The 26,728-nt window shown below is 45.9% G+C and overlaps 1 protein-coding gene across 7 annotated transcripts in view; it reads right to left on the bottom strand.

Moving 5' to 3' along the window:
* The window catches only part of COL19A1 (collagen type XIX alpha 1 chain), a 358,502-nt gene that overhangs the window by 54,659 nt on the left and 277,115 nt on the right, over window positions 1-26,728 (bottom strand). For all 7 annotated transcript variants that reach the window (XR_009762166.1, XM_061623076.1, XM_061623078.1 and 4 more), the window contains 7 exons: window positions 25,564-25,617; window positions 19,649-19,738; window positions 17,276-17,320; window positions 17,112-17,189; window positions 6,038-6,073; window positions 5,887-5,940; window positions 5,740-5,793 (listed from right to left, as the gene is read on the bottom strand). Coding sequence is in view for 6 of the 7 variants with exons in the window: in XM_061623076.1 (XP_061479060.1) it covers window positions 5,740-5,793; window positions 5,887-5,940; window positions 6,038-6,073; window positions 17,112-17,189; window positions 17,276-17,320; window positions 19,649-19,738; window positions 25,564-25,617 (411 nt within the window). In the remaining variant the exon portion in view is untranslated. The remainder of the gene's footprint in view (window positions 1-5,739; window positions 5,794-5,886; window positions 5,941-6,037; window positions 6,074-17,111; window positions 17,190-17,275; window positions 17,321-19,648; window positions 19,739-25,563; window positions 25,618-26,728) is intronic.

Genomic DNA, 26,728 nt, shown 5'->3' with positions numbered 1-26,728 from the left:
TTCAGAAATTCTCCGTGCCAAGATGATTGCGACTAAGAAAAGAACCTTCAGTGAAAGCATACACAGAGGTACTGTGTTCAAAGGCTTGAAAGGCGGTAGCTGGACTGCCTGCAGTACCTTGTGGAGGTTTCATGTGGGGAAATGATGGACAACTGGTGGACAAGAGGCAGCTGCCTCACGAAGGAAACCTTTGACAAGTGGACAAGACCCAACTGTTCCCGAAGGACAAAGTGACAAGACTGAGTAAAAGGCTGAGACGTGTCAACATAAAGTATTCACTTTAAGGCCTAGTCAGAAACCATCTTGCAAAAACCACAGAATGTGTGCTCTGGAAGGACATAGGTCCTTATGTGAACACCACAGAGGAAAAGCTTTCCAGGTTGACTGGTAGATCCGTCTTGTAGAGGGCTGCCATGCTGCCAGGTAGGTATCAATTATGTCTGGAGAGAGATCAGAATGTCTCAAGAACTGGTGCTCAAATGTCATGCCATCAGTTTCAGCCACGTGTATTCTGGATGATAAACTGGACCCTGTGAGAGAAGGTCCCGCTGCAGGGGCAGCCTCCATGGAGCAGTGATCAAGAGGTGGAGGAGTTCTGAGAACCATGGGTGATGAGGCCACAATGGCTCTACTAGGATCAGCTATGCCCTCTCCAACTGTAGTTTTTGAAGGCAATGTGCAATGAGAGGCACTGGGGGAAGGCATAAAGTAGACCCTGAGGCCAGTGCAGTGACAGGGCATTTGTCCCTTCTGCCTGGTCCATATGGTACCTCATGTAGAAATGAGGCACTTGATAGTTGTAGCGAGAAGCAAACAGATCAAGGGTTATTTGCTGAACTGTTCTATTCATGTGAAGATCCACAGATGTAGTTTCCATTCTCTCGGCATTATCTGTTGCCTGCTGAGCCAATCTGCTGTCAGATTTAAGTTGCTACTCAAATGCTCCGCCTGCACCGACAGAAGGTGAGGCTCTGCCCAGTTGAAGAAAGAGGCTGTCTCGAGCTACAGGCTTTGAGATCATGTACCCCCCTGCCTGTTGAAGTGTTCCTTCACAGTAGTATTGTCAGTGTGCTACAGGACATGAATTTTGAACTTTATGGTGAAGTGCTGGATGGCAAGGCTTGCTGCCCGAAGCTCCAGCCAGTTGTTACTGTGGTGAGCTTCTTGATCCAACCACTGCCCTTGAATGTAGTCACCCAGGCAATGGCTGCCCCAGCCCAACAGACTGCCATCTGTGTCACAACAGTCCATGGAGGGTCCCTGAACAGCACCCCTTCTGGAGATTCACATGCACTGTCCACCACCCGAGAGATAACCGGAGGGAGCAAGGTAAATGAACAGGACGGTGAGTACTGCCTGCAATCTCATCCTGGAAAAGCAGTAGAGTCCACTGCAGGGCCCTGGTGGGATGCCGAGCCCAAGGAGTGATTTGTATTGTGGAAATCAGAAGACCCAGGACTTTGGCCATAGCCATTAAGTCCACTGGGGGGGAGGATCAAAGAGCAGTTACTGTGGATGCAACATTGTAGACCCTCTCACAGGACCAAGAGATTGTTGATCGATGAGTGCCCCAAGATGCTGAGTATGTTGAGTGGGAGACAAATGGCTGTCCTTGGCATTGATGAGGAACCCATGAGACTTTAACACTGCCAGAGTTAACTGGATGTCTGTTTCTGCCTTCTGTGCTGTTTCCAACTAAACCAATAGGTTGTCCAGGTAAGGATAAATATGGACCCCCTGGAAACAGAGATGTGCCACCAGGATGACCATGGTTTTTGTGAAGATCCTCAGTGCAGACGGGAGACTGAATGGTAGGACCCAGTATTGCGAATGAAGATTGCCGTATGCGAAACTTAGATATTTCCTGTGATCCGGATGGATTGGGACATGGAGGTACACCTCCTTTAAATCTATTGAAGCAAGGAAGTCTTGGGACTGCAGGGCTTCTTTGATGGACGACAGTGATTCCATCAGGAACTTCTGATACTTGACATATCGGTTGAGGAATTTGAGATCCAATATTGCTCTCTATAACTTGTCTTGTTTGGGTACCACAAAGAAAAAGGAGTACACTCCTGCGAAGTGGTCTTCGTAAGGTACCTCCTCGATGGCCTGAATGTGGAAAAAGTGCTCTGTAGCCTCTTGCACTATCTGTTTCTTGTTGGTTGAATTGGAAACTGGGGAAAGAACAAATCGAGTGGGAGGGAGAGCCAACAACTCGATCCAGTAACCCACAAAAGCACAAAAGGGTGGTAGATGCGCTGCTGCTCAAAATGGCGCCCCACTGCTCTGCCGCTTTAAAGAACCAGCGCGGCAGTGGAAAAAGGCTCTGCTGCTTTAAAGAACCAGCATGGTGGTAGAAAAAGGGGGTGTAGAGCTGCTGCTTCGTGGAGCAGGGCAGTGGCCTGAGGGGAAAACAGGGGAGAGAGGAAAAACCCCAAGCAAGCCCTGCACTCAGCAAAGGCAGTAGAAAATCAAAAAGTCAGCAGCTACGCTAACGCTCAAAATGGTGGGCACTGGGCTACCATGCACAATAGCAGGTGCGGCAGTTGAAAAAGAAAAGCCTTGTGCTGCCATTCCACAGAGCAGGGGAGGCGGCCTGAGTGAAATCGGTGAGAGAGGAAAACCCTGAGGCAAACTAGCCCTCAGTGAGAAGCCTCATGCTGCCGCTCCACAGAGCAGGGGAGGCGGGCTGAAGGAAACAGGAGAGAGAGGAAAACCCTGAGGCAAAGAAAATATTTTTTAAAAATAAAAAAGGCACAGAAAAAACTATAGATGAAGGCTAGAAATGAAGATACTGGGTTCAGGAAAGATGAATAGAAAAGGAAAGAACAAATGAAGCTACTTAGGAGCGAGGAGAAAACGATCCACCTAGATCCAGGAAGCAGGAATGGTGTGGGGTCTCGCAAGGGTTGCTGCTTCCTCAAAAAACATATGAGTCCTGCCTGCTGATGCTAGGTGGTGCTATTTTCCAATCTGATGGACTGTTCTCCAGGGAGAAACCTGCTCCTTGACCTCAGGGACCAGCAAGCAAAATTTGGTTACAATATCTTAAGAAGTGTCCAAATGCATAACCCACAATGTTCTCAAATACATAGTAGATACGCTATGATACACTACTATATAAAAACAGCACCTTTGGTCATTTATCCCACAATTCACTTCTGTAAATGGTATCAGAATGTAATATGTGCAGCTAGCACAAGAAAACAGCGGAAAGAACAGGAGGCCTGTGTGCACCTCCCATATCCCTGTCAAACCCTCCTCCTCACAAGATTCTTTTCGCATGAGTCATTTCCAATGGACAAAGAGGGACGTCTCAATGAAGTTGTAGTGATGACACCTAGCAACATTTCTCCTTTTCATCAGATTCAAGTCACACAGTGTAAGTGTTGTATCAAAGTCTCGGATCATAACTGGACTAGGGGACGGGGCAGAACAAACTTAAGTTCTATTCTATTCAGAAAAGATGGAAGTACTATTGGTAGAAGGTTCAACATTTCAGAGAAGTGGTGTTCAATCTGCTCTGGACAGGGTTGCATTTGCTCTCTCTCTAAAAAAAGACCAGGTTCCTAGCTTAGGGTGTGTGTGTGTGTGGGGGGGCTGAAATAACATCTGTGGCATGATGCTCCTTTCACCAACTAAGGCTGTCGCACCAGCTACACCCTACATGGACAGAGATACCCTGACCACTGTTATCCTCTTGGAACATCTATAATTGACTACTGCCATGTAGTGTACATGGGGGGCTGCCTTACAAGACTTCCTGGAAACATCAGTTAGCCCATAATACTGCTGCTAGGTTGTTGACTGGGACCTTCTGGGGGAAACGCATTTCACCAGCGCTTAAATATCTTCACAGATTGCCAGACTATTTCTGAACACAATTTAAATTCTGGTGCTTACCTTTAAAGTCCTATTGTATATAGCTGGAGTTCAGAGGACCTGAGGACTGCCTAGCCCTACATGAATCTGTCTGCATATTAAGACCTTTGTCTGAAGCCCTTCTCTGGGTTCTCCCACCTTTGGAAGTGAAGCAGGTACTGACCAGGCCTTTTGGTTATGGAAACTATCTTGTGGAATGTTTTCTACAGGAAGAGTGGCCTGGCACCTAATCTGATGTCTTTTCAGCACCAAATACATTTTTATTCACTCAGGCTTTTCATTCATTTTTAAACGCTCTATGCTGAAGGGTGGAGAATACATTTTTTTGGTACACATGAATACGTGAATGGCCATAGCTCGGGGGGGGGGAAGTAATGCAGCTCAGTGGCAGAGGACCTGCTTTGTATGCAAAAGGTCCCAGGTTCAATTCCCAGCAGCTCCACGTAGGGCTGGGAAAGATTCCTTCCTCAAACTCTGGACACTCACTGCCAGTCAGTGTAGACAATACTGAGCTAGATGGACCAATGGTCTAACTCAACAGATGGCAGCTTCCTAGGTTTCTATGAGTAAAGGGAAATACGCACAGAGCTCACTTTTCCCCAAATATCACATTGTCTGTTCAAATTCCCATATGTAGGCAGAGGGAGGGGGGAAACAGAGGCTCTGTTAAGCCCTCTGTGTGTAGGCACTATACTCAAGGCAAGAGCGAATGGCAGTCCATGCATATGTAAAAAAAAAGTTAAAATGTTTCAAAGTATCACATATTGCCTACAACTAGCTGCAACAACAGAACTCTACAACTCTACGGAAGTACCCACAGCTTTTAGTGGCCTGCAGGTCATTTCACATTTTACATTTATTTCACCTATACATTGAAAATGTGACTGTGGCAAACATGTGTATCGTACAAGTTCACTCATTAGAGATCCATGACTGGCTGCTGCTCCCTGTTGAATGCATAATATGTGGCAAACTCAGGTTTGCCTCTGTACAGTAGGGCCCCGCTTATACGGCGGGTTCCGTTCCGGACCCCCGCCGTAAAGCGGAAAACACCATGAAGCAGAACCCCATTGATTTTAATGGGGCGTGTCGCGCAAAAATGCCGCAAAATGCCGCAAAAGTGGCAAAATCTGCTTTAAAATTGAAAACGAAAGCCGCCGCATTAGTGGAACGCCGGGAAGCAGAGCGCTGGGAAGCGGGGCCCTACTGTATTGTCTGAAATGGCTCTTGAGGCAACTGCTCACAGGATCAAGAAGGGGGAGGGGTTCAATGTCACCCAAAAACATAACTGAAGCCCCTGCATCAGGGGCTCAACTTAATTTCACAATTATTGTTCACATTTCAAAGTCAGGTCAGGGAGTGAGCAGGACACCCTTGCATAACATCTTACATGCCTATATACAAATATGCATTGACCATATTTCATAATAAAAGAGGGTGATGCAGCTCTCCCAGCAAGCAGCCAAGCATGTGACCTGGCTGTAAATGTTTAAATCACAATTTTAAGTCCAAAAATCCTAAACTCAATATCCTAAACTCAAAATACTGCAAACAGCAGATCCAGCCTAGAATAGATATGCACCAGCAATGCGTAAAACTCACTGTTGCGCTACCTCCACATCACAGGTTAACTTAGACTGTTTCAAATGCAAGTAATTGACTTTAATGGGCAACGATAATACAAGTGTCCATCAACAGAAACCTAAGAGACTGAACATGGGGCTCTATTTATAATGTGTTTTTTTCTAATTCAGCATATAAACCCAAACTTTTAAATGCTGGTGACTCTTTAGGTAAATTTGTGATCTTCACCATTAAATGCAATTGTATTTGAGTCTTGGTTTATATACATACTGGGTCACCTGGAGGTCCTGGGAGTCCTGGCTTTCCATCACGTCCTGGAATACCCTACATGTAGATATATGAAAAGAACTATAGTTTAAATTCTTGCTTTGACAAGGGACAAATTACCATTGCAACATTTGCAAAGTTAGTACTTACATCAATACCCGGTGTCCCTGGAGTACCTGGTAATCCAGGAGGTCCTCTTAGACCCTAAGGCAGAAACAAGTTGGGGCATCAGGCATCAAGAAATAGTTGCATGATAAATATATAAAAAGAATTCATCCAAATTTCCCATTATGTATCTTACCTGGAAGCCTGGTGCCCCAGGAGGCCCATTAAGACCCTTAAAAAAGAGGGGGGGAGAGAGAGAGGTTTTTGTGGCATACCATGGTTATTAAGGCAGGAGCTAACTTGAACATGTCACATATACTGAATCTCAGTGTGATATATCAGTAGGTTTGGTTACAAATTTCAGGCTGCAATCCCATGCACATATGGGACTAAGCCCCAGTTAACTCAATGACACTGACGTAAACATATATTGGATTGGGATGCAAGTCACATTTTTCCTGGAGACTGTTAGAATTTGTGTCAACAGTGACACAATTTTTTTAAAAAAACCCTGATCATCAGCTTGTGAATTTTCATTCTGATAGCCAGAAGGCCTGTAATCCAAACTATATAGTGGCACTCTCCGCATTCAGATGAGGCATAAACTTGGTAGTGAAAACACACCTCTTTTCACTGATGACTTTTTAGATAATTTCTGACATAATTTCCTCCCAAAAGTTATGCCATTTGCCTAATCTAGGAGCAATCTATATTTTGGATGGCCACCCAGTAAAATTAATCCAGAGCAACTATATGGCTATTTTGCTACAAAGTTTACTGTTGTCATGAGATAGCACATCAGCCAAGATAGAAATTGGTACCCAGTGTGCTGAGTAAGACTGAATGTGATTTTTTGCAAGACCTATACCTCAGTAGTTGGAAAATAGGTGCTGACCTTGCAGATCTCTATCATGTTTTTTTTATGATGCTGCATTGGTGCTCAGTTCCCAGTTCAATTTTCAACAAAATTTCAACAAATTACTTTGTGAATAGCCTAGATAGTTTTTTTGACCCTACACCATAAAATATGAGTTATGGTATCCAATATCACACATCTCCATCACCAGGAAACTCTCCTCTTCAAGATGCATCATCATTCCATGGGGCAAAATATGTTATGTTGTACAAAGCACATCAATGCATAATGTGTCCACAGTTACAAATCAGGGAACTGTAGCTGTGCACCCCAAAATAAGCATTCAGACACCCCAAATGACATTTCCATACTACCAGGGAAATGTTCCCTACAGCATGCCATGGAGTTGAGTCCGGTCCACTGCTTTCTTTTTGCACAAGGCACTATCAAGTACAGCAGCTTCACAAAAAAAGGCATAATTTCCCATGTTAACTGAAATGTTTATTTAGGGCATATATGGTCTAACTTGTCCATTTTCAAATTAATCATCATAATGATCATCCATCTCCTCTTCAAACAGATTCACCATCCTCTGTACTCAAGTCCTGGTTACCACAGATGGTTACCACTGCATGTGAGCCCATTTTTCATGCACATACATTTGGGTACCTCACAGTTCTTTGTAAAATTTCAGGCTAATGGATTGAGCATGGCCTGTGGTGTTGGCAGACCACTCCATCAACTAGCACAACTAGCTGCTCAGTCCCATCTCTGACTTCCAACTTCCAGCCTATGCCAACAGAACGTGGTGTTCTAAACACCTTCTCCATATTGCAGCCTGATAGTTTGCACGTTGGGCATGTATTCACAGGTGATACCTTAGATCGTTGACATTCCCTACAGAAAATCTGGGAGCATAAGGATGACATGTAAGTGTCTCCACTTTTCCATTAGCTCTGCAGACTGATCCCACTTTTACCCCAGCTCAAAAAATGTTTTTTTTGCATCTTGACTATTTTCCAAGTTTTGTAGGACGCCTGCCTTCCCTTTGCTGGCAAATGCACTTACGCTATCACATTCAGTGAATGCATGCATTTCAATCAAAGGCATACATATGTCTCTTATGAGTTTTCCTTCAGGTGTCGACAAAGCCCACGGTGTTGGACCAAAAGGATGAGAGAGGATATCAGTCATATGCAGATCACATACTTATGCCATCGCAATAATGCACCCAAATAGTGACATGTCTGTTTTCAAAACAATTTCCCTTGCCATGGACTTCACTTTATTTAAAAACAATTTTAAAATAATTTGTGCTTACCCTTTACCCCGGCCACACCTTGTAGGTGAGTAGGGGGGCCTTCCTACGTGTCAGGCCCAGGATGGGACTCAGGAATCAGACTCGTGGTTGAAAGCAATTCAGTTTTTATTAAGGTAATATCCAAACAGAGACTGCGCCTTCTCATGAAGCAACACAGAGTTACAGGTCCTGCGACTTAGAAAGAGAGTTGACAGAGCAAGGAACTGCTTTCCCACCTGTCTCTTAAGAAGGGGGCAAACGGGCGCGAAGCCTTTCACTCCTCCTTAACGGACCCTCAGTCACCGCCCTCCTTTCTTGTCTTTTCAACTGTCTTCGAGTACGCGGCGACGGGGGAAGTACGGGCCCCTCCTCTTCTGAAGTCTCCGACTCCGGTATGGGGGAAAGGGGGGCAGTTTTAAAACTGTCTTGCGGCTTTTCTGTCTTGGGCAGCCCTCCCTCTTCCCCCCCCTGTTCTGAGCTTCAGAGCAGAGGAGGCGTGGGAACTTCAAGGGAAGACTCTGAAGCTGTAAAGCCTTCAAGGTCCCCGTTGCTAGGTAACTCTATCTCTGGAATTTCCTCTGCTTCGTCTTCGCTCCACTCTGGCGATGTGACCCCCTCCCCTCTCTCCGGTTCTTCTGAATCCAGTTCTGATGAATCCCCGGGACCCCAACCCTGCCCCTGGACATCATCCCCTCTCTCAGGCTGAGCTCCCCCCCCTGACTGGCTTGGGGCAATGGGGAAAACGTTGGTGAAAAAGTTTTACCAAATCTGGAGCATGCACGTCAGTTTCAGCTTCCCAAGATCTATCTGCTGGCCCATAGCCCTTCCAATGAATCAAATACTGCAATTTGTTATGCCTTATTCTGGAGTCCAGGATTTCCTCAACTTCAAACTCAGTCTGCTCATTTATCAGGAGCGGAGCCCCTGGAGGCTCCTCTGGCCATAACTCACTGGGAGGGGCTGCTTTCGTTAGCAGAGATCGATGAAACACAGGGTGCATTTTAAACGTGTCTGGTAACTTCAGTCGGTACGCCACAGGATTGATTTGAGCCTCTATATCAAAAGGCCCCACCCTCTTGTCTTGTAATTTCCTACATTTGCCTGGCATCTGAAGGAAACGGGTGGACAGCCATACCTGGTCTCCTGGTTGGAGGGGGGGCCCTCTCTCCTGTGCAGATCAGCAACTCTCTTGTACTCCGTCTTGGCTTCATTTAGCTGCTGTCTCAATGTCTGTTGCGCAGCCTGTAATTCCTTCAGAAAGTCTCCTGCAGCGGGCACCAACACCCCTTCTGAGCTGCTTGGGAAGGCTTTAGGATGAAATCCATAATTAGCGAAGAACGGGGTTTGCTTAGTGCTGGAGTGTAAGGAGTTGTTATAGGCAAACTCTGCAAAATGTAAATATGACACCCAGTCAGTCTGTTGGTAGGACACATAACAACATAAATATCTTTCCAAAACAGCGTTCAGTCGTTCCGTCTGACCGTCTGTCTGGGGATGATGAGCTGAAGAGAGTTTTAGCTCCGTCTGCAGCTGTTTCCACATTGCTCTCCAAAACTTAGCTGTGAACTGAGTTCCTCGATCCGAGACTAGACTGTTTGGCAATCCATGCAACCGGTAGATTTCCTTGATGAATAACTTGGCTGTCTCTTTTGCCTCTAAGGCCCCTGAACAAGGAAGAAAATGCGTCATTTTGGTGAGTAAATCTACCACTACTAGGATGGCCGTCATTCCTTGTGACTTTGGTAGATCAGTTTTAAAATCCATGGAAAGGTCCTTCCAGGGTTCGTTTGGGACAGGTAGCGGTTGTAACAGCCCTGCTGGTTTTCCTGTTTGTGTTTTCGCTCGCATACAGACAGAACAGGATTTTACGTAGTCTTCAATATCCTGACGCATTTTAGGCCACCAAAAGTCCTTGGCCACGTTCTGAATGGTTTTGTAAATGCCAAAGTGCCCCGCGGTGATGGAGTCATGGCATTGACGTAGGACTCTGAGTCTTAATTCCCCTTCTGGCACATACCTGGCTGCTTTAAACCATAACAGTCCATCCCGCCAGTGGAAACTTACTTCAGGGTCTTGATCCTGTCCCGCCTCCTGAATATATCGTTGCATGCCTGCATCTTCCTGTTGGGCCCTTTTGAGTTCTTCTTCCCATGAAGGCTGACATGATCCCAACGTTAATTTCTCTGGTGGGATCACGTACTGAGGCTGGTCCTAGGACTCACTTCCTTTGAATTGTGGCTGTCTGGATAAGGCATCTGCTCTCTGGTTTTTGGCTTGGGCATGATAAGTAATCTTGAAGTTGAACCTAGTGAAGAACTGGGACCATCTTATCTGTCTCTGGTTCAGCTTTCTGGCTGTTTGTAGGCTTTCTAGGTTCTTGTGGTCAGAGCGCACTTCTATCTGATGAGTGGCCCCCTCCAAATATTGTCTCCAGTTCTCAAAAGAATCCTTGATGGCTAGTAGTTCCTTCTCTCATACTGTATAGTTCTTCTCTGCAGGCTTTAACTTTCTAGAGAAGTACGCGCAGGGGTGCAGTTCCTTCCCTTCTTGGTCTAATTGAAGAAGGACCCCCCCGATGGCAAAATCCGAAGCATCTGCTTCCACGACGAAAGGGCGAGTTGGATCGGCAAAACGCAGGATGGGCTCAGTAGTGAATCTTCTTTTCAGCTCCTCAAAGGCGTTTGTAGCGTTCTCTGTCCATTGAAATTTCTTCTTTCCCCTTAAACAGTCAGTCAGAGGAGCTGTTAATTTGGAAAACCCTGGGATGAACTTTCTGTAATAATCGGCAAACCCTAGAAAACGTTGTACATCCTTTTTGGTAACAGGTTGGCCCCAGTCCAATATACAACTCACTTTTCCCTGGGTCCATCTCCACTCCCCCCACTGAGATTCGGTACCCAAGGAAGTCCAAAGACTGGAGGTCAAATCCACATTTCTCTAGCTTAGCATACAGATGATTCTCTCTCAGTCTCTTCAACACAGTTTTCACATGTTGATCATGGTCTTCTTGATTCTTTGAGAACACCAGGATATCATCTAAGTAACAAATTACATACGTGTCCAACAGGTCTCTAAACACGTCGTTCATGAACTTTTGGAACACGCCTGGGCTCCCTGAAAGTCCGAACAGCATGACCAAATATTCAAACTGTCCGTAAGAAGTCAGAAATCCTGTTTTCCATTCATGTCCCTCCTTCATCCTGATCAGATTGTACGCTCCTCTTAAGTCTAGCTTCGTGAAGATTTTTGCTGAGCGCAGTCGGTCTAGCAGCTCTGAAATCAGGGGCAGTGGGTAACTGTTAGGGATGGTGATCTGATTCAATGCACGGTAGTCGTTACAAGGCCTGAGCTCCCCCCCTTTCTTCTTCACAAACAACAGGGGCGCTCCAGCGGGGGACTGTGAGGGACGTATGAATCCTCGCTTCAGTTTTTTTTCCAGAAATTCCTTCAGGGCCTCTCTCTCAGTCTCTGTAAGAGAGTAAATTCTTCCCAATGGAATGCTGGCTCCTGGCACGAGATCAATCGCACAGTCGTAAGGGCAGTGGGGGGGGTAAAGTCTCTGCCTCTTTTTCATCGAATACATCTTTGAATTCCTTGTACTTCAAGGGGAGGATCACTTGCTCGATCTCTTGCACCGCCCCTGCTAAGGTGTTCTTGATTCCTTCTGGTTGACAGTTTTCCTGACAATACTGAGAGGTGAACCACACCACCACCTCCTTCCAACTTATTTTGGGTTCGTGCTTGGCTAGCCAGGGCATTCCCAGAATCACCTCAAAGTTCGAGAGATCTGACACGTACAGCGAAATGAACTCTTCATGCCCAGGAATTTGGAGTTTCAATTCCTCCGTGGCTTGTGTCACTCCTCCTGACTTCAGGGGTCTCCCATCGATGGTCTCCACAGATAGGGGAGCGTCCAGTTTCCACCTAGAAATTCCATAACGCTTGGCTAACTTTGCATCAATAAAATTTGTGGAGGCCCCACTGTCAATTAATGCAGTAGAATTAAACACCACTCCTTGGGAAGTTGTAATCCGAATAGGTAGGACCAACACTCCTTTAGAGGGAGGTTGGATCATTGGAGGGCCTTTATACAACGCTGCCCCCAGTCCACCGGCCTGCACGTGAACTGGGTATTTTAGTTTCCTGACGGCTCTGCTTTCCCCCCTTTCAGTCCACAGTCTCTGGCCACATGGCCCAGTCTCGAACAATAAAAGCATAGACGTTCTCGACGTCGTCTCTCCTTTTCTTCTTCTGACAGTTTTGGCCTAGCCCCTCCCTGTCCCTCGGTTGCATTACCTGTCGTTCCTGAAGTGGAAAGGGCCTTGCTGCGGGAAGCTGAGGCTGAATATCTCGGGACCTCCTGCTTCTTTTCCAGGCGCCTTCCTTCCAGCCGGTGATCGATCTGCAGGCACAGCCGGATTAGCCCTGGCAGGTCAGTGGGAGTGGTGGTCCTGGCCAGCTCATCCAGGATTTCAGCATTTAGTCCACTCCGGTACATAAACATCAAGGCTGCATCATTATAACCAGTTTCCTGGGACAAAATTTTAAAAGTGTTAGTGTACTCGGAAACAGTCCCTTTTGCTTGTTTCAGAGCGCCTAGCTGCCGCGCTACTGTTTCAGCTCTTTGCGGGTCTTGAAACATCTCGGTCATTTCTTGTATAAATCCTCTGTATCTTCCTAGGAGGGCATCCTTTCTCACCAGATACGGAGTCACCCATTTTGCAGCTTCTCCCTCCAGGAGGCTGATCACGAAAGCCACTTTAGCCCCATCACCCAGAAATTCTGCATTCCTGATGTCCAAGTATAACTCACATTGAGCCACAAAAGTTGCCAACTGATCACTCTGCCCCGCATACTTTGGGGGTAATCCAATGGGAACCTTTACCGCAGCGGCTGGAGGGGCTGCCCACATCCGATCGATCGTGGCGTTCAAGGCCTGATTATCCATTTTTAGCGCCTTGACTGCTGCCAGTAAGGTTTGAACGTCCGTCTGCAAATCAGCCACATTAGTCCTCAAAAGTCTCACTTCTTCCGTCTCAGAAGTGGGATTCGTTCCCCCCGCTGCTCCCTTTTCCATCTTGTCACGGTCAAGTGGAGAGAGCGTTGAGGGTGATTTAGGTGGCTCTGTCAAGCTATCAGGCCCAGGATGGGACTCAGGAATCAGACTCGTGGTTGAAAGCAATTCAGTTTTTATTAAGGTAATATCCAAACAGAGACTGCGCCTTCTCATGAAGCAACACAGAGTTACAGGTCCTGCGACTTAGAAAGAGAGTTGACAGAGCAAGGAACTGCTTTCCCACCTGTCTCTTAAGAAGGGGGCAAACGGGCGCGAAGCCTTTCACTCCTCCTTAACGGACCCTCAGTCACCGCCCTCCTTTCTTGTCTTTTCAACTGTCTTCGAGTACGCGGCGACGGGGGAAGTACGGGCCCCTCCTCTTCTGAAGTCTCCGACTCCGGTATGGGGGAAAGGGGGAGCAGTTTTAAAACTGTCTTGCGGCTTTTCTGTCTTGGGCAGTCCTCCCTCTTCCCCCCCCCCCTGTTCTGAGCTTCGGAGCAGAGGAGGCGTGGGAACTTCAAGGGAAGACTCTGAAGCTGTAAAGCCTTCAAGGTCCCCGTTGCTAGGTAACTCTATCTCTGGAATTTCCTCTGCTTCGTCTTCGCTCCACTCTGGCGATGTGACCCCCTCCCCTCTCTCCGGTTCTTCTGAATCCAGTTCTGATGAATCCCCGGGACCCCAACCCTGCCCCTGGACACTACGTCATCCCCACCAAGGCTGGATAACCCTTGGGTAGATGAGATAAGTTGGCCCCAGAGGCAGCCCATATCCTGCCCTCAAGCCGTAAAACCCTGACAGACAGGCCTCCAGAACTGCCAATCACCTCCAAAGGTGCCTAAGGGGGCCACCTAGCTGTCATTACCTATTTCCCCTCCCACACCTTCCTACACCAGTGCTAGAATGAGCTGCCCCGTAGGGCATTAACCTTTCAATATGTCAAATTAGCCGCATTAGCCAAAACCACCTATTGATCACAATGCCCCCTAACCCAATCCGCTCCCCCTTCCATTATGTGGAGCAGGCAAAAAACCTGCCCGCCAACGAGGGTGGGCAGGATAAAGATTCCTACTCAGCCCCAAAGCGACCCCTAGACACACCATAAAAGAGGGAGGGCAGTCCCAGAAGCCCCTCCCCTCCACACTGCACGTCATGCATGCGCAATAGGCGCGACACATGACTTTACCCCGTACAAAGATGGAGGCGGCAACTTTGCTCCCATCTGCAACCATGTTCCGCTCGTCAGCTGCGCAGCGAGTGTGGCCTCATTTATAGGAAAGCAGGAACAATGAAGAATTATGGTAAACATCAGAAAGGTGGAAAGGCCATGGTGTTGGTTTCTTGTCTTGTAATATTGCAGATTGGAAATGTGAAGATGTCTGATCAATGATGTTATTGACATCATTAGTTCTTGATCTGAACTGTGAAAGATCGTTTTTCAAGTTCTGATTTTCAAGAACTATAACTTGCAGTGTTACACTGTAGAACACAACCAGTACCCTGGCTCCTTTTGGGAGGAAGGACAGGATATAAATAAATATAGAAATAAATTCCCATTTTCACCCATGATACAAATAATGAAGTCTGCCAGCTCTGATGCTGTATTTTGATGTACTTGCTTGTTACTTGCCATCATGACAGCCACACCATCAAAAATGATGAACTGATATCAAATGTGCTGAATAAGGTTGAATGTGATTTTTTTTCAAGATTTGTACCTCAGCAGTTAGAAAATAGGTGCTGACCTTGCAGTTATCACTGTCTTATATGTTTTTATGATGCTGTATTTGGTGCCAAGTTCCTTTTTCAACAAATCATTGTGTGAATAGCTTAGATAGTTTGACTCCACACCACAAAATATGAGTTATGATACCCAATATCATACATCTCTATCACCAGGAAACCTCCCTCTTCGGGATGCATCATTATTCTCTAGGGCAAAAGATGTTGTTTTGTGCAAAACACATCAATGCATAATGGGCTCCTGCTGGGAGGCAGGGCAGGATATAAATCAAATAATAAATAAATAAATACTAAGAGTTGTACTTCATTTTACAAAACTGAAATCAGCACAATCTTTTGAAGGAATGCAGATGCTGAAAATTTTGGAATAATGAAAAAAAAAGGGTTGAAGCAAGCCTAAACACATTGTTCAAGGCTTCTTGTTTAACGCTTGCAACCTTTAATGAGAATTTACAGTATTTTATTTAAATTTATTTCAACAGTTATGCTCCTTGCTTCTGATCTGAAGAAAACCAGGTTGAGCTGAACATTACATATAAAAACATCAGACTTGGCTGGCTTCACCTTATAGAGTATGCAGTGCACCCCTCTAATTAGAGCACAGTTCACAACCATGATTATTATAACATGGATCCTTCTTTACTGACAGTTATGATGACATCTGAGTAGCAAGATGATACAGCTTGGACGTAAAGAATACTTGCAGGCCTTTTTAAAAATCAAATACTCTGGAGTTAATATTTTGACCATCTTCCCTGTCTACAACTGCAGGCACAGCAATGTTGAAAGGCAGGGGCCAGTGAGTGGGTGAAAGTGAAATGATATATCAATGATCCTCAGCAGAAACTTTCCCCTGTGAAGTGTGTAGGAGGAGGAACATTCCCCAGCTATCATGTATTGGTCACAAGACCCTGCATGTCACATCTGTATTCCTGTAATTCCAGGAAAAGAATTGCAAGAATGGATTATTTACTTTAACTAGTTTTTTTTAACTGTCTTACCATGAAAATCTGGAGCAGGTAACCAGGTTTTTTAAAATCACAACTATAAAATAATGGATGAACTCTTACCAAAACATAAAATATTATTATATGCAAAAACCAAACCACCAAATGGTATGTTAACCTTAGCCACATACTGCTTCGACAGATGGAATGGGACCTAATTGTCTCATCAATTATCCAGTTGTATAGACTACAGGCGGGCCCCGCTTTACAGCACTTTGCTTTAGGGTGCTTCGCTAATGCGGCGGTCTCAATTAGATGCAATTAGACTAAAGCCCCACTCATACGGTGCATGTTCCGCTTTTACGGCGGTTTTTGGGCGTTGTACACCATTCTATCCAATGAGTTCTGCTTTTCAGCGGTTTTCACTTTTCGGCGTGGGTCCGGAATGTAACCTGCCATATGAGTGGGGCCCTACTGTATAGTGAGGTTATGGAGAGAAGGTAAACTTCTAGGATATTGATTATTTATTTATTTATTCAAGACCGTTGTATAATATCCACCACAAAAATTTGTCACAGGGTGGCTTACAATATAATTTAAAATCCAAAACCAAAAACAATAAAAATATAAATTAAAACATTCAACACCTTGAAACCATAAAACAGGAGAGTGGACAATTTCTAAAGCCAGTGGTTAGAAGACAGCAAATCATTAAAATGCCTGAGAGAATAATACAATCCAAACGCACCTTCATCTCTGGCATGGAGATGTGCACAAAGTAGACAGCTGTGCTTCTAGGTCAGTTGCACTCTGAGAAGAGCCTGGGACTAAGCTCCTTGTCTCCTTATGTAGCAATGCCCACCTCCCTTTTTCCACTTCCTCCCCAATCACAAAACTAAGAGCAGCAGGGAGTTCATATAGCTGTTTGTTTAAGATATGCCAGTTGGTGAAAAACAAAACACTACATACTGTAGGTTGCTACAGTGAGACCATGGGAACACTATTCAACAAAGTCATCCTATTCACGCCAAGACTTCCACAACAGAACTTCCCTTCCCTGTCCTCCTAGTGTGCACTCTTCAAATCTTTTGTGAGGGTCCCCAACCTCTCCACAGGGAGAGGAGTGCGAGGAGAAGTTCCACTGTGCAAGTAGAAGGCCTTGAATGAATAGGATGACTTCAATGAATACATTGAATGCAACTTGCTCATCCCTTGGGACAATGTACCGTTTCTGTACAGTGGAAATGAAATGGTATATCAGCAATCATATAGCAAATGGAGGATTGCTACAAAGGTGTTATCTGAGTAATTATGTCATATGTAGAGCATTAGCCTGGCATGAAATTCACACAAAGTTGATTTGATACTTACAGGAGAACCTTGGGTTCCATTTCCTGCTGGACCCATCTCTCCAGGTGGCCCTTGTACCCCAGGCAGCCCTCTTTCACCCTGATGAAGGTACAACACTTTGTTTAAGTACCTTTAACACAACTCAACTCAAGGAATGTAAAAACTTGAAGTGCAAGTTTCCCTACCTTAGGTCCCCGTGGGCCAATTGCTCCAGGAGTGCCTGATGGTCCCTATAATACCAAAAAAAAAAAAGGAAAGGAAAGGAAAATCTACTATGAATGAAATTGTGTGAAGAAACCATGTTATGTTATTTTCCTTGTAAAGTGGTTGTGTTTTGTTTCAGAGGCAGCTCTGATCAGAAGGTTAAAAAAGGAAAACATGGGAGGGTCAAAGGTTTAGTCCAGGAATTTGACCTAATAAAGTAGGGCCCCGCTTTACAGTGCTTCGCTTCTTGGCGCTTCACTAATACGCCGGTTTTGAATTATGTCCATGTCCCATATGTTTGGAGCTTGTTCCGTTTTTGCAGCAATTTTGCGCCATGACGCAAATTCATGGTGCCCGACACCCTGAGTGCTTCGTCAGAGCTTGGAAATGTTCCTTTTTAAAACTACAGTTGGGCTGATTGGAGTTGTAGTTCAAAAAAGAAATGTTTCCAAGCTCTGATGATGCGCTCAGCAGCTGAGTCCAAGAAAGGGGTCTGGGGCCATTTTATTGTTGAGGGAGGCGGTGGAGGGCGAGCGAGTGCACGAGTGAACAGGCAGGTGGGAGAGCGAGCGGGCAAGGGGGAACAAGCCAGGGAGGCGGTGGAGGGCAAGTGAGCATGTGAACAGGCAGGGGGGAGAGCGAGAGGGCAAGGGGGGACGAGCGAGGGAGGCAGCGGAAAGCGAGCGAGTGCATGAACAGGCAGGGGGGAGGGCGAGCGGGCAAGGGGGGATGAGCGAGATAGCTGGCAGAGGGTGAGCAAGCGAGCCAGCGGGCAAGGGGGGGACAAGCCAGGGAGGCGGCGGAGGGCAAATGAGCAGGTGCAGGCGAGCAGACAGCTCCCTCCCTGCGATCTGTGGCAGGCCCTGCCTCAGAAGGGGAGCACTACTCCCCCACCAAATGAGGGCGAGCGAGCGGGCAAGGAGGGGACAAGCCAGGGAGGCGGCGGAGGGCAAACAAGTGAACAGGTGTGGGCAGGCAGCTCTCTCCTTGCAATCCACAGCAGGGAGCATGCCGTGGAAGTGGAGCACTACTCCCCCACCATAACGAGGGCAAGCGAGCGGGGGTGGGAGAGAGGAATGCACAGAAAAGCGGAACATCAATCAGCTGTTGCAGGGGGAACTTCAGGGGCCAAGCACTGTCAGCTGGAGCTCCCCGCACTACAGCTGATTGATGTTCTGCTTTTTGGCAATTTTCGCTTTACGGCAGGGGTCTGGTCCCTAACCTGCCGTATAAGTGGGCCCCTACTGTACTTAAGAGTGAAAAGAGAAAATTGACAAATTATAGGAAATAAAAACCTAAACAGAATTCTGCAATCAACCTTCTGATTGGCCAAAAGGTTGAGAGGGAGTAAAACTCATTTATACAAGTAAAGCTGGCAAATACAATTAGAGTTGGAGCATGGTCGCAGAATGAAGAACAGCTAAAATCAGAAGAAAGAAGCCACAGGACTGCAGTAGATCCAGACTTCAGGAACAGAAGAACTCTGAGAGGATTGGAAACTGCTTCACTCCTAACTTTTGGTTTGGGTAAGGCCTAGGGTAGGACCCTAGGGTAGGGTCCAGATAAGGCTTAGTTGGATGTGTTTTCATGTACTATTTCCTATCTAATGGTTAACTGTTCAAACATTTAGATAGGAAACAATATCTAAGAATATATTTAAAATAACTTTTAAAATTGCTGTCTTACAAAACGTTCAGTGAATTTTTTGGTTAGCTTTGAGGCACTGTTATTCACACCATACCTAATTTGCCTTACCACGTTATAGCCAATGGCCAATGGGAGGGGTGGTGCCACAGACTTGGCCTCCTAGCAGTGGCATCTCTGCTATTTAAGGAGATGGTGTGAAGGCAAGGCAGGACAAAGTTAGGGCAGTTTGGATACACCAGCGGAGTCATCTGGTGCTTCTGCTGGAGTGCCAAAAATGCTCCAGATTTGCCACCGCCCCATCCTAGTATGTGGCACTGACACCGCTGCCAGAAGGCCAGGTCTGTGAGGCTGCCCCTCCCTGCCAATTGTTCCTGCCACACTACCCAATACAGCAAGTTGGTTGTGTCAGTAAGCAAGTTCCATAGTTTAAAGGGCTATTTAGTGAAGGCAGACATGATATAAACATATCCACTTAGTGACAGTGGTAAGAACCAAAGGAGGAGGTGCTGGGTTAACTGGCTTGCATGCCTCCGCTCCCTCTCGCAATGGAGGCTACAGCCCATACCATGATTTAATTTTTGAGTTATCAGCAGATCTTTCATTATAACTCTTTGCTTGTGGCATAATAGCTCTGAGTTATGTCTGTTTTTATTTATGTGGAAGGTCCTGCCTTGGGGTCGTCTGCAGCATAATTCAATGGCACTTACTGGTTTTCCAGGAAGGTCTGATCCTGGAGGTCCTGTGTCACCTTTAGAACCTGGAGGCCCAGGGGGCCCTATGATTCCACCAGAGTCCCCCTATGTAATACAGATGAAAACAATGTTAATTCCACAGAAAGATGGAAGCTACGAATGTCTCATCACTATACTTTTTCTTAGCTGTTTGAATTATTACTAGTTATGTCTTCACTTTCTTGCATTGCTGTCAGGACTCATGCCTCTCAATGCAATTAGCTTCTCAAAAATGGCACCCTCCTAGTTATATTCCCAATAGCCTTAATTTTCTCATCCAATATACTATTATAACAAACTTATGCAGCACCTAAACAGGTGTATCTTGCCTCTTCATTATACTCTTGTAGAAAACAGGTCATCACACTTCTTTCGACAGGCTCTTGGAGGATAGGTGAGATGAAGAACTGCCTGCTTTTTACAGTTGGATTTTTATGGAATTGATGATTTAATGCTGCTTCTCCCCCCCTTTTCTTCCTTGTGTTGGAGTTATGGAATTGTTTTTATTATATTTGTTTTTTATTCTATTGTATTGTTGTATTATTTTATTGGTGTAAACACTGCTCTAGGACCTACTGGCAAAGGGAGGTATAAAAATCTGTTACATAAATAAATGAGACATTTGGTCATACTATGAAACAGTCTTCTCTGTGCATGTCAAAGATGACCCCAGGTGGGTAGCTAGCTCCACCTAGTGGCTGAAGGCAGAAAGAGTGCTGCTCAATTTTGCAGGGACTTCCTGCTCTTCATAGATCGTTGCCACAGTTCTTGATGACAAGCCAATAGTACGAGTAGATGACAGCAACCACACAAAAATGAAGAAAAACGAACAGCACTCATGCACCCTCTGCTAAAAGCCTACACTGCAACAACAATGGCAGCCAAGCCCTCCTAGGGAGTGGTCCTGAGGTCATCTTTGACATGCATAGATACGACTGTTTCACAGTAAGACCAAATGTCTCTTCTCCTGCGCATGGAAAGATGACCTCAGGTGGGACATACCAAAGCTGACCCAGGTAGGGTGGGAATAACACTGGGCTGAAACATTATTGGTCTGAGAGAACGTGCTGTAGCGCTCTCCCCCAAAGGCTGCTTCTGTGGATGTGTACACATTTATTTTGTAATGCTTAAATGTATTAGGAGTGGCCCATGTAGCTGCCCTACAGATCTCCAGGAGAAGCATCGTGGGAAAATGCTGCTGATGTGGTTGCCACTCTAGTGGAGTGGGCCATTATCCTGCTGGGGTGGCCAAGTCTCAGGGAAGCATACACCAATGTGATAATGCTTTAATCCACGTAGCTATTGTTGAGGTAAAAATCTTATTACCCAATGACGCTACGTGAAAGGACAGAAACAGGCTATCTGTTCTGCAGAGGGATTTTGTCTTAGAGATATATACTTTAGGGGCTCTACTCATGTCAAGTGAGTGCCATACCTTTTTTGTGGGATGAACTGGATTAGGACAAAAGGAAGGGAGAACTAGCTCTTGCTGACAGTGAAAGGTAGACAGTACTTTAGGGCGGAATGAAGGGACAGTGCAGAGAATGACTCTATCCTTATGAAACACACAGAAACGCTTATCGACAGAGAGGGCATTCAGCTCAGACACTCTACGGGTTGAGGTAATGGCCACAAGGAACAAAACTTTAAAGGATAGTAGATGAAGAGGGATTTTACTGGTTCAAATGGAGGGCTTTGGAGTGCCATTAATACATTGTGCAGGTCCCACGTCAAGTAATGATGCACTGTAGGTGGCACAGATATCATTGCCCTGCAAAGGAAAAGCTTCAGAAAAGGATGAGATCCCAGTGGGCTGTCTGGGGATTTGAACAGGATAGCCAATAGGGCTAAAGCCTGGCATCTCAGGGTGTTCAGCTTGAGTCCCAATATAAGCCATCTTGTACAAAAGAGAGGATTTCGTTAATGCCTGCTTTCCTAGGGAGTATCTTTCTCTTCTGCACCCAAGCCAGGAAGGTCTTCCATGTACCCTCGTATATCCGAATGGTGGATGGACATCTGGAGGCCATCATTGTTTCCACTACTCGAGACAGAATGCCCTCCCTCAGGAGACATCTCCTCTCAATTTCCAGACATGAAGTGCCAGCCACCCTGGGTCCGGGTGGTGAAGTTACCCTTTCGATAATAGGTCTTCCCTGAGGGGAATCTCCCACGAAGGTTTGACTGATAGGTCGAGGAGCTCCGGGAACCAGGGTCTCCATGGCTAAAACGGGGCTACCAGCACAACTGTTGGCCCCCGGCATGAATTTTTTTGATCACCCTGGGAATGATTTGGATTGGTGGGAAGGCATATAGCTGTCTTGGAGGCCACTGAGACATAGAGCATCTATTCCTTCTGCCTCTGGCATTGCATACCTGGCAAAGAACCTCTTTACCTGGCGGTTGAGGGATGTGGTGAAGAGGTTCACTCTGACTCTTCTGAAGTGTGCCAACATTTCCTGAAAGGTCACCGGGTGAAGCTTCCATTCTCCCTGGTGGACTTTTTCTCGGCTCAACCAGTCTGCTTGTCAGTTGTCCTTCCCTCTCTGGTATTTGGCCAGGATAGAGTCCAGATGCTCCTCGCCCACTGGACCAGAAGTGAGGCTTCCCTCTGGAGGCAGGCTGAGCATGTGCCTCCCTGATGGTTTAAATGAGATTTGGCTGTCACAATGTCTGTTCTGACAAGCACCGCCCCCAACTGCCTTGAGTCCTCGAAGTGTCTGAGTGCCAAATGGATTGCATGAAGTTCTAGGAGGTTGATGGGGAGTGATGATTCCTGTGGTGACCACGTGCCTTGTATCATCTGGCCCTCACATATGGCTCCTCAACCCATGAGGCTGGTGTCTGACATGATGAGAGTCCGTAGGGGATCCTGGAATGATACACCCCTGAGCAGATTGGGTTCGTGTGCCCACCACCACAGGGATTGACAGACCACCAGTGATAGTGTCAATCTGCGGTGTTGTCTGCTCACTATCTCACTCTGAAAAGGAAGAAGTTCTCACTGTAGGGGTTGAGAGTGGTGACATGTCCGTGAGGTAGCTTGGAAGGTTTGTGACTATCAACACCAGAGTCACTGCATGAGGTCTGCTGATGGGGAGGACAGGAGATGTGATACTGCTGTTCAAATCTTGTTTACTCTGTCCTGTGCCAATCTTGTAACTCCCTGCTGTGAGTCTACAGTGGCCCCAAGATGTACTATGCAATGGGATGGATATAGCTGGCTCTTGGCTAGGTTGATCAAGAAGTCATGGTCCTTCAGGCAGGCTAAGGTGACGTGCAGGTCCCTCTTGTGTAGTGATGGTGACCGAATCAGGAAATCGTCCAGATAAAGGAATACCTGGTCTCTCTGCATACTGAGGTGTGCCACCAGGGTAACCACAATCTTTGTGAATTCCCTGGAGGCAGTTGACAAACCGAAAGGCATGGCCCTGTTCTGCAGGTGGTTCTCCCCCACTGTGAACCTGAGGTGGAAGAATAGGGACATGTAGGTAAGCCTCCTTCAGGTCGATTGAGATGAGGAAGTCTCCCCATCTCAGAGCCTCCTTGTCCATGCGAAACCTGCAGTATTTTATGTACTCGTACAAGTTCTTCAGGTCGAGCACTGCCCTAAACGAGTTGTCTTTCTTCATGACTGTAAAGAAGAGTAATTTCCCAAGAATCTCTCCCCTGCCAGGACAGGTTCTATTGCTGCAATTTGCAGTAGGTGGGAAATTGCATGTTAAATTCTCTCCCTTTTGCCTGGAGACACCGAGATGGGGGATGGTATGAACCTCATTGGAGGGGAGGGATGTGAAATGCAGCTGTAACTACTGGAGGGTATGCAGCACCCATTGGTCCGATGAAATCTCCATCCATCAATGAGCGAACCTTTGAAGGCGGCCTGCCACCAGAGCAGTGCTGGCGTCAGAATTGTTTAGTTCCCCATTACTAGGTTCAGAACCCAGATCTGTTGGAAAAGTACTGTTGACCCTTGACCTGGTTGCGCTGTCTGTTCCAGAAAGGATGGCTGGAACGGCCCTCCTTTGTCTTTCCCGCTGGCCTGGAGCATTGAAAGGACTGTGCCGTTTGGTAGAGGTGGAATGATCTCCACTCTGGTTAGCTGGGTCTTGCCAGATCATCAGCTCCCGCCTGTTCCCTTCCTTTACTAGGTCTTCTGAAGCCACCATGCCTGCAAGTATACATGCCTCAGCCTCCTATTGCCTACTGGTAGAGGGATGGGCTATCGCTGTCTCAGCTTCTGTATTGCTCCTTAAAGAAGGCCCTGATGTTTGTCTTGATAATGGCATTGGATCCGATCTGGGCAGAGGCAGAAGTGGCTTTGATCTTTTTGCAGGTTGCTATCCCTATTGAGAACAACCAGTGCAGCGGGACTTACAGAGCCAGGTGGCCACGATGGCAGCTAGCCAAAGACACTGTGATGTTACTGGGGGAGAGCCAGCGACAACCACCCCTTGGGCGTCAACCACCTTGGCGGTAATTCCCTGTAACTGGGGCAAGGAGCTGCTGGCAGAGGCAGAGGGATAGGGAGCTTAAAAGTAGCGTGCTAGGTTGCACCACTGCCCATTGCAGCAGAAGCACTGGAGTCAGTGGGGAGCTGTTGGCAGGGGCGGAGAGGGAGCTCTAAAGCGGTGTGCAATGCCACACTGTTGCCCATTGCAGCAGAAGCATTGAGGCTGCTGAGGTGCTCATTGTTTGCCGTTCACTGCTGAGGCTCAATGGAGGCTGTTGCGTGCTGTGAGACTGGCGGGGGGTTGATGCTAACTTGCAGGTGGCAGGAGCTGAATTGATCTTGAGGCCAGCAGAGAGGTTCTTTTACAAGTGGCCTAACACCGCGGTTAGGAGCCCAAGGGAGCGGGGGGGACTTTTTTTTTTACACCAAACGCAAGATAAAGAGGAGGAAGGGAAACACAAATGCTGAGATAGGGAGGATAAAAAACACCTAGAAGTCAAGACAAACACAAACAATACAGGCCTGAACCAACGTAGCAGAGCGAGGAAATTACCGTTTGTGGTGAAGGCAGAAAGAGAACTGTAGGAAGGAGCTACGGAGAGCAGGAAGTCCTTGCAAAACTGAACAGTGCTCTTTCTGATTAGATGGAGCTAGTTACCCACCTAGGTGGAGCTAGTTGCCCACCTGAGGTCATCTTTCCATGCACAGGAGAACAACAAGCAATGGAATCTTTACTACTTATCAGAGTTTTATTTGCACCTGTTTCAATAGATGCAGAGATATGCCTCTGCAGAAACAGAAAAATTGGTCTCAACTAAGAATTCTTTTTCTGTTCAGCAGCAGGAAAATAATCTATCCAGTTCATGTCACTTCACATGTGTTCATTCATAACTCAGATCCATCCCACTTAAAAAACCCTGCACAGTAAGTTATATCTAGATAATATATCTTTGAACCTATTTTCCCTCAAAAATACCCATTTTTAAATATATTTGTTCACAAAATACGCACTTCTAACACTCATTTGGAGATGTTCGGAAGCCAGAGGATAACTCTGAGTGGTGCAGAGTGGGCTAGTTTGTATTAGAATTGAGAAAGATCAAATTCCTCAACCATTCCTACTTCTCATGCAGTGAAGAAGCATTTCTGCTCTCCTCATGCATGTCCACCAGGCACTTGCTATCACTTCAGGCTCTTTCAGAAGCTTTAGTTTGGGGATAGTGAGTGCTACCAACTATGGCAAAAGCTATCATTCAATCTGAATATAAGAGGTGGAGAAGCCCACTCTGGGATTGCTCTCTATCATTAAAGAAGAAGGCAGCAGTAAGCAGTAAACTGAAAGTTACTCATAATGTAGCTGGAGAAGTCACACTCAAAGTAGTCCTGGGAGTCTTTCACCTAACTTGAGAGTGATTTATTTAGTCTATATTGCAAAACACACCTTTTCTCCTTTAATCCCAGGTGTTCCAGGTATTCCATGTTCTCCTGGTAAGCCCTAGATAATGAAAAAGAAAGCAAAAGGTGGTAAGTTTTTATGTCATCTGGTCAGTTAAAAGAGGGTTACTTTTGAATAATTATAGTTATTCAACTTTATAGATAGACTTCACTGAGATTTCTAGCCTTGTAATAGTAAGCACATAAAATTGTTTGCTAAGAGAGTAAAATATTATGCTATAAAATCTTTACCTTCCATATGGTAGAACCTTAAGGTGAAGATGCTCATAATCAGCAAAGCACACAGCCATTTAAAAACTCAAAAGTGAAAGAATCTTCCCTTTGGTGTGGGTACAGCAGCATAGTCAATCAGATGCTCCTGCCACTGCACCCACATCACACTGATATCATCACCTCTTCCCCTCTCATTTACCGCCAGCAACCTCTGCATTGGGAAGCCAGGTAAGCAATGCTGCCCCACCCACTCTGTCTCACTGATCCCTACTGATGCTCTAGGATTTCTTAAACAGATTGTGTTATTATTTGCTTGGGCTCAGTTTCTTCTTTCTGTCACTCTTCTCACAAAACATGAAAAATCCCACAGTTTTATACACTCAAAGATGCAATAAAAAAGTGTGACATCATTAAAATGCTAAAATTTTCCCTGCCCAGTTTTGTCTAAACAACATTGGCTTCAACTTTCCAGTGGTGAGTTTCGCTATCTGTTCTTGCTCCCCTTCTATCAGTTTCCTTAAATGTTAAGGCATGAAAAAATGAAATAAACTAGAATCCATTTAAATAGAGCTCTACACCATTAGCTTTAAAATTCGTTGTAGAGGAGACAACTCTAGAATAAATTCTTATGAAAAAAACAGAATTGTAAAGCCTTGTGGCTGTATAAATTAATTTAATTCAAGGAGGTGGTGCATCTCTTTCCTTTATGTGCCTGAGGTATGTTTCATAGTAAATGGGAGAGCCTGTAAAAAAGAATATTTCTTGCAATCATGCTAGCTATTGTATGTGAATTCACAATAAAAAATATGAATTCTTTCCATTAAAAAAATACATGAAAAGGCACATCTCTTTTACTTTTCTTTGGAAAGTGAGATTTTTAGCCTTTTAGCACTTGCAGAATGAATGAATGACATTTACATATGAATAGGAATGTTGAA

Source organism: Rhineura floridana, chromosome 4, assembly GCF_030035675.1.
Source record: "Rhineura floridana isolate rRhiFlo1 chromosome 4, rRhiFlo1.hap2, whole genome shotgun sequence".
Taxonomy (NCBI): domain Eukaryota; kingdom Metazoa; phylum Chordata; class Lepidosauria; order Squamata; family Rhineuridae; genus Rhineura; species Rhineura floridana.
The sequence above is the reverse complement of the archived record's forward strand: the minus strand, read 5'-3'. Positions and strand labels throughout refer to the sequence as shown.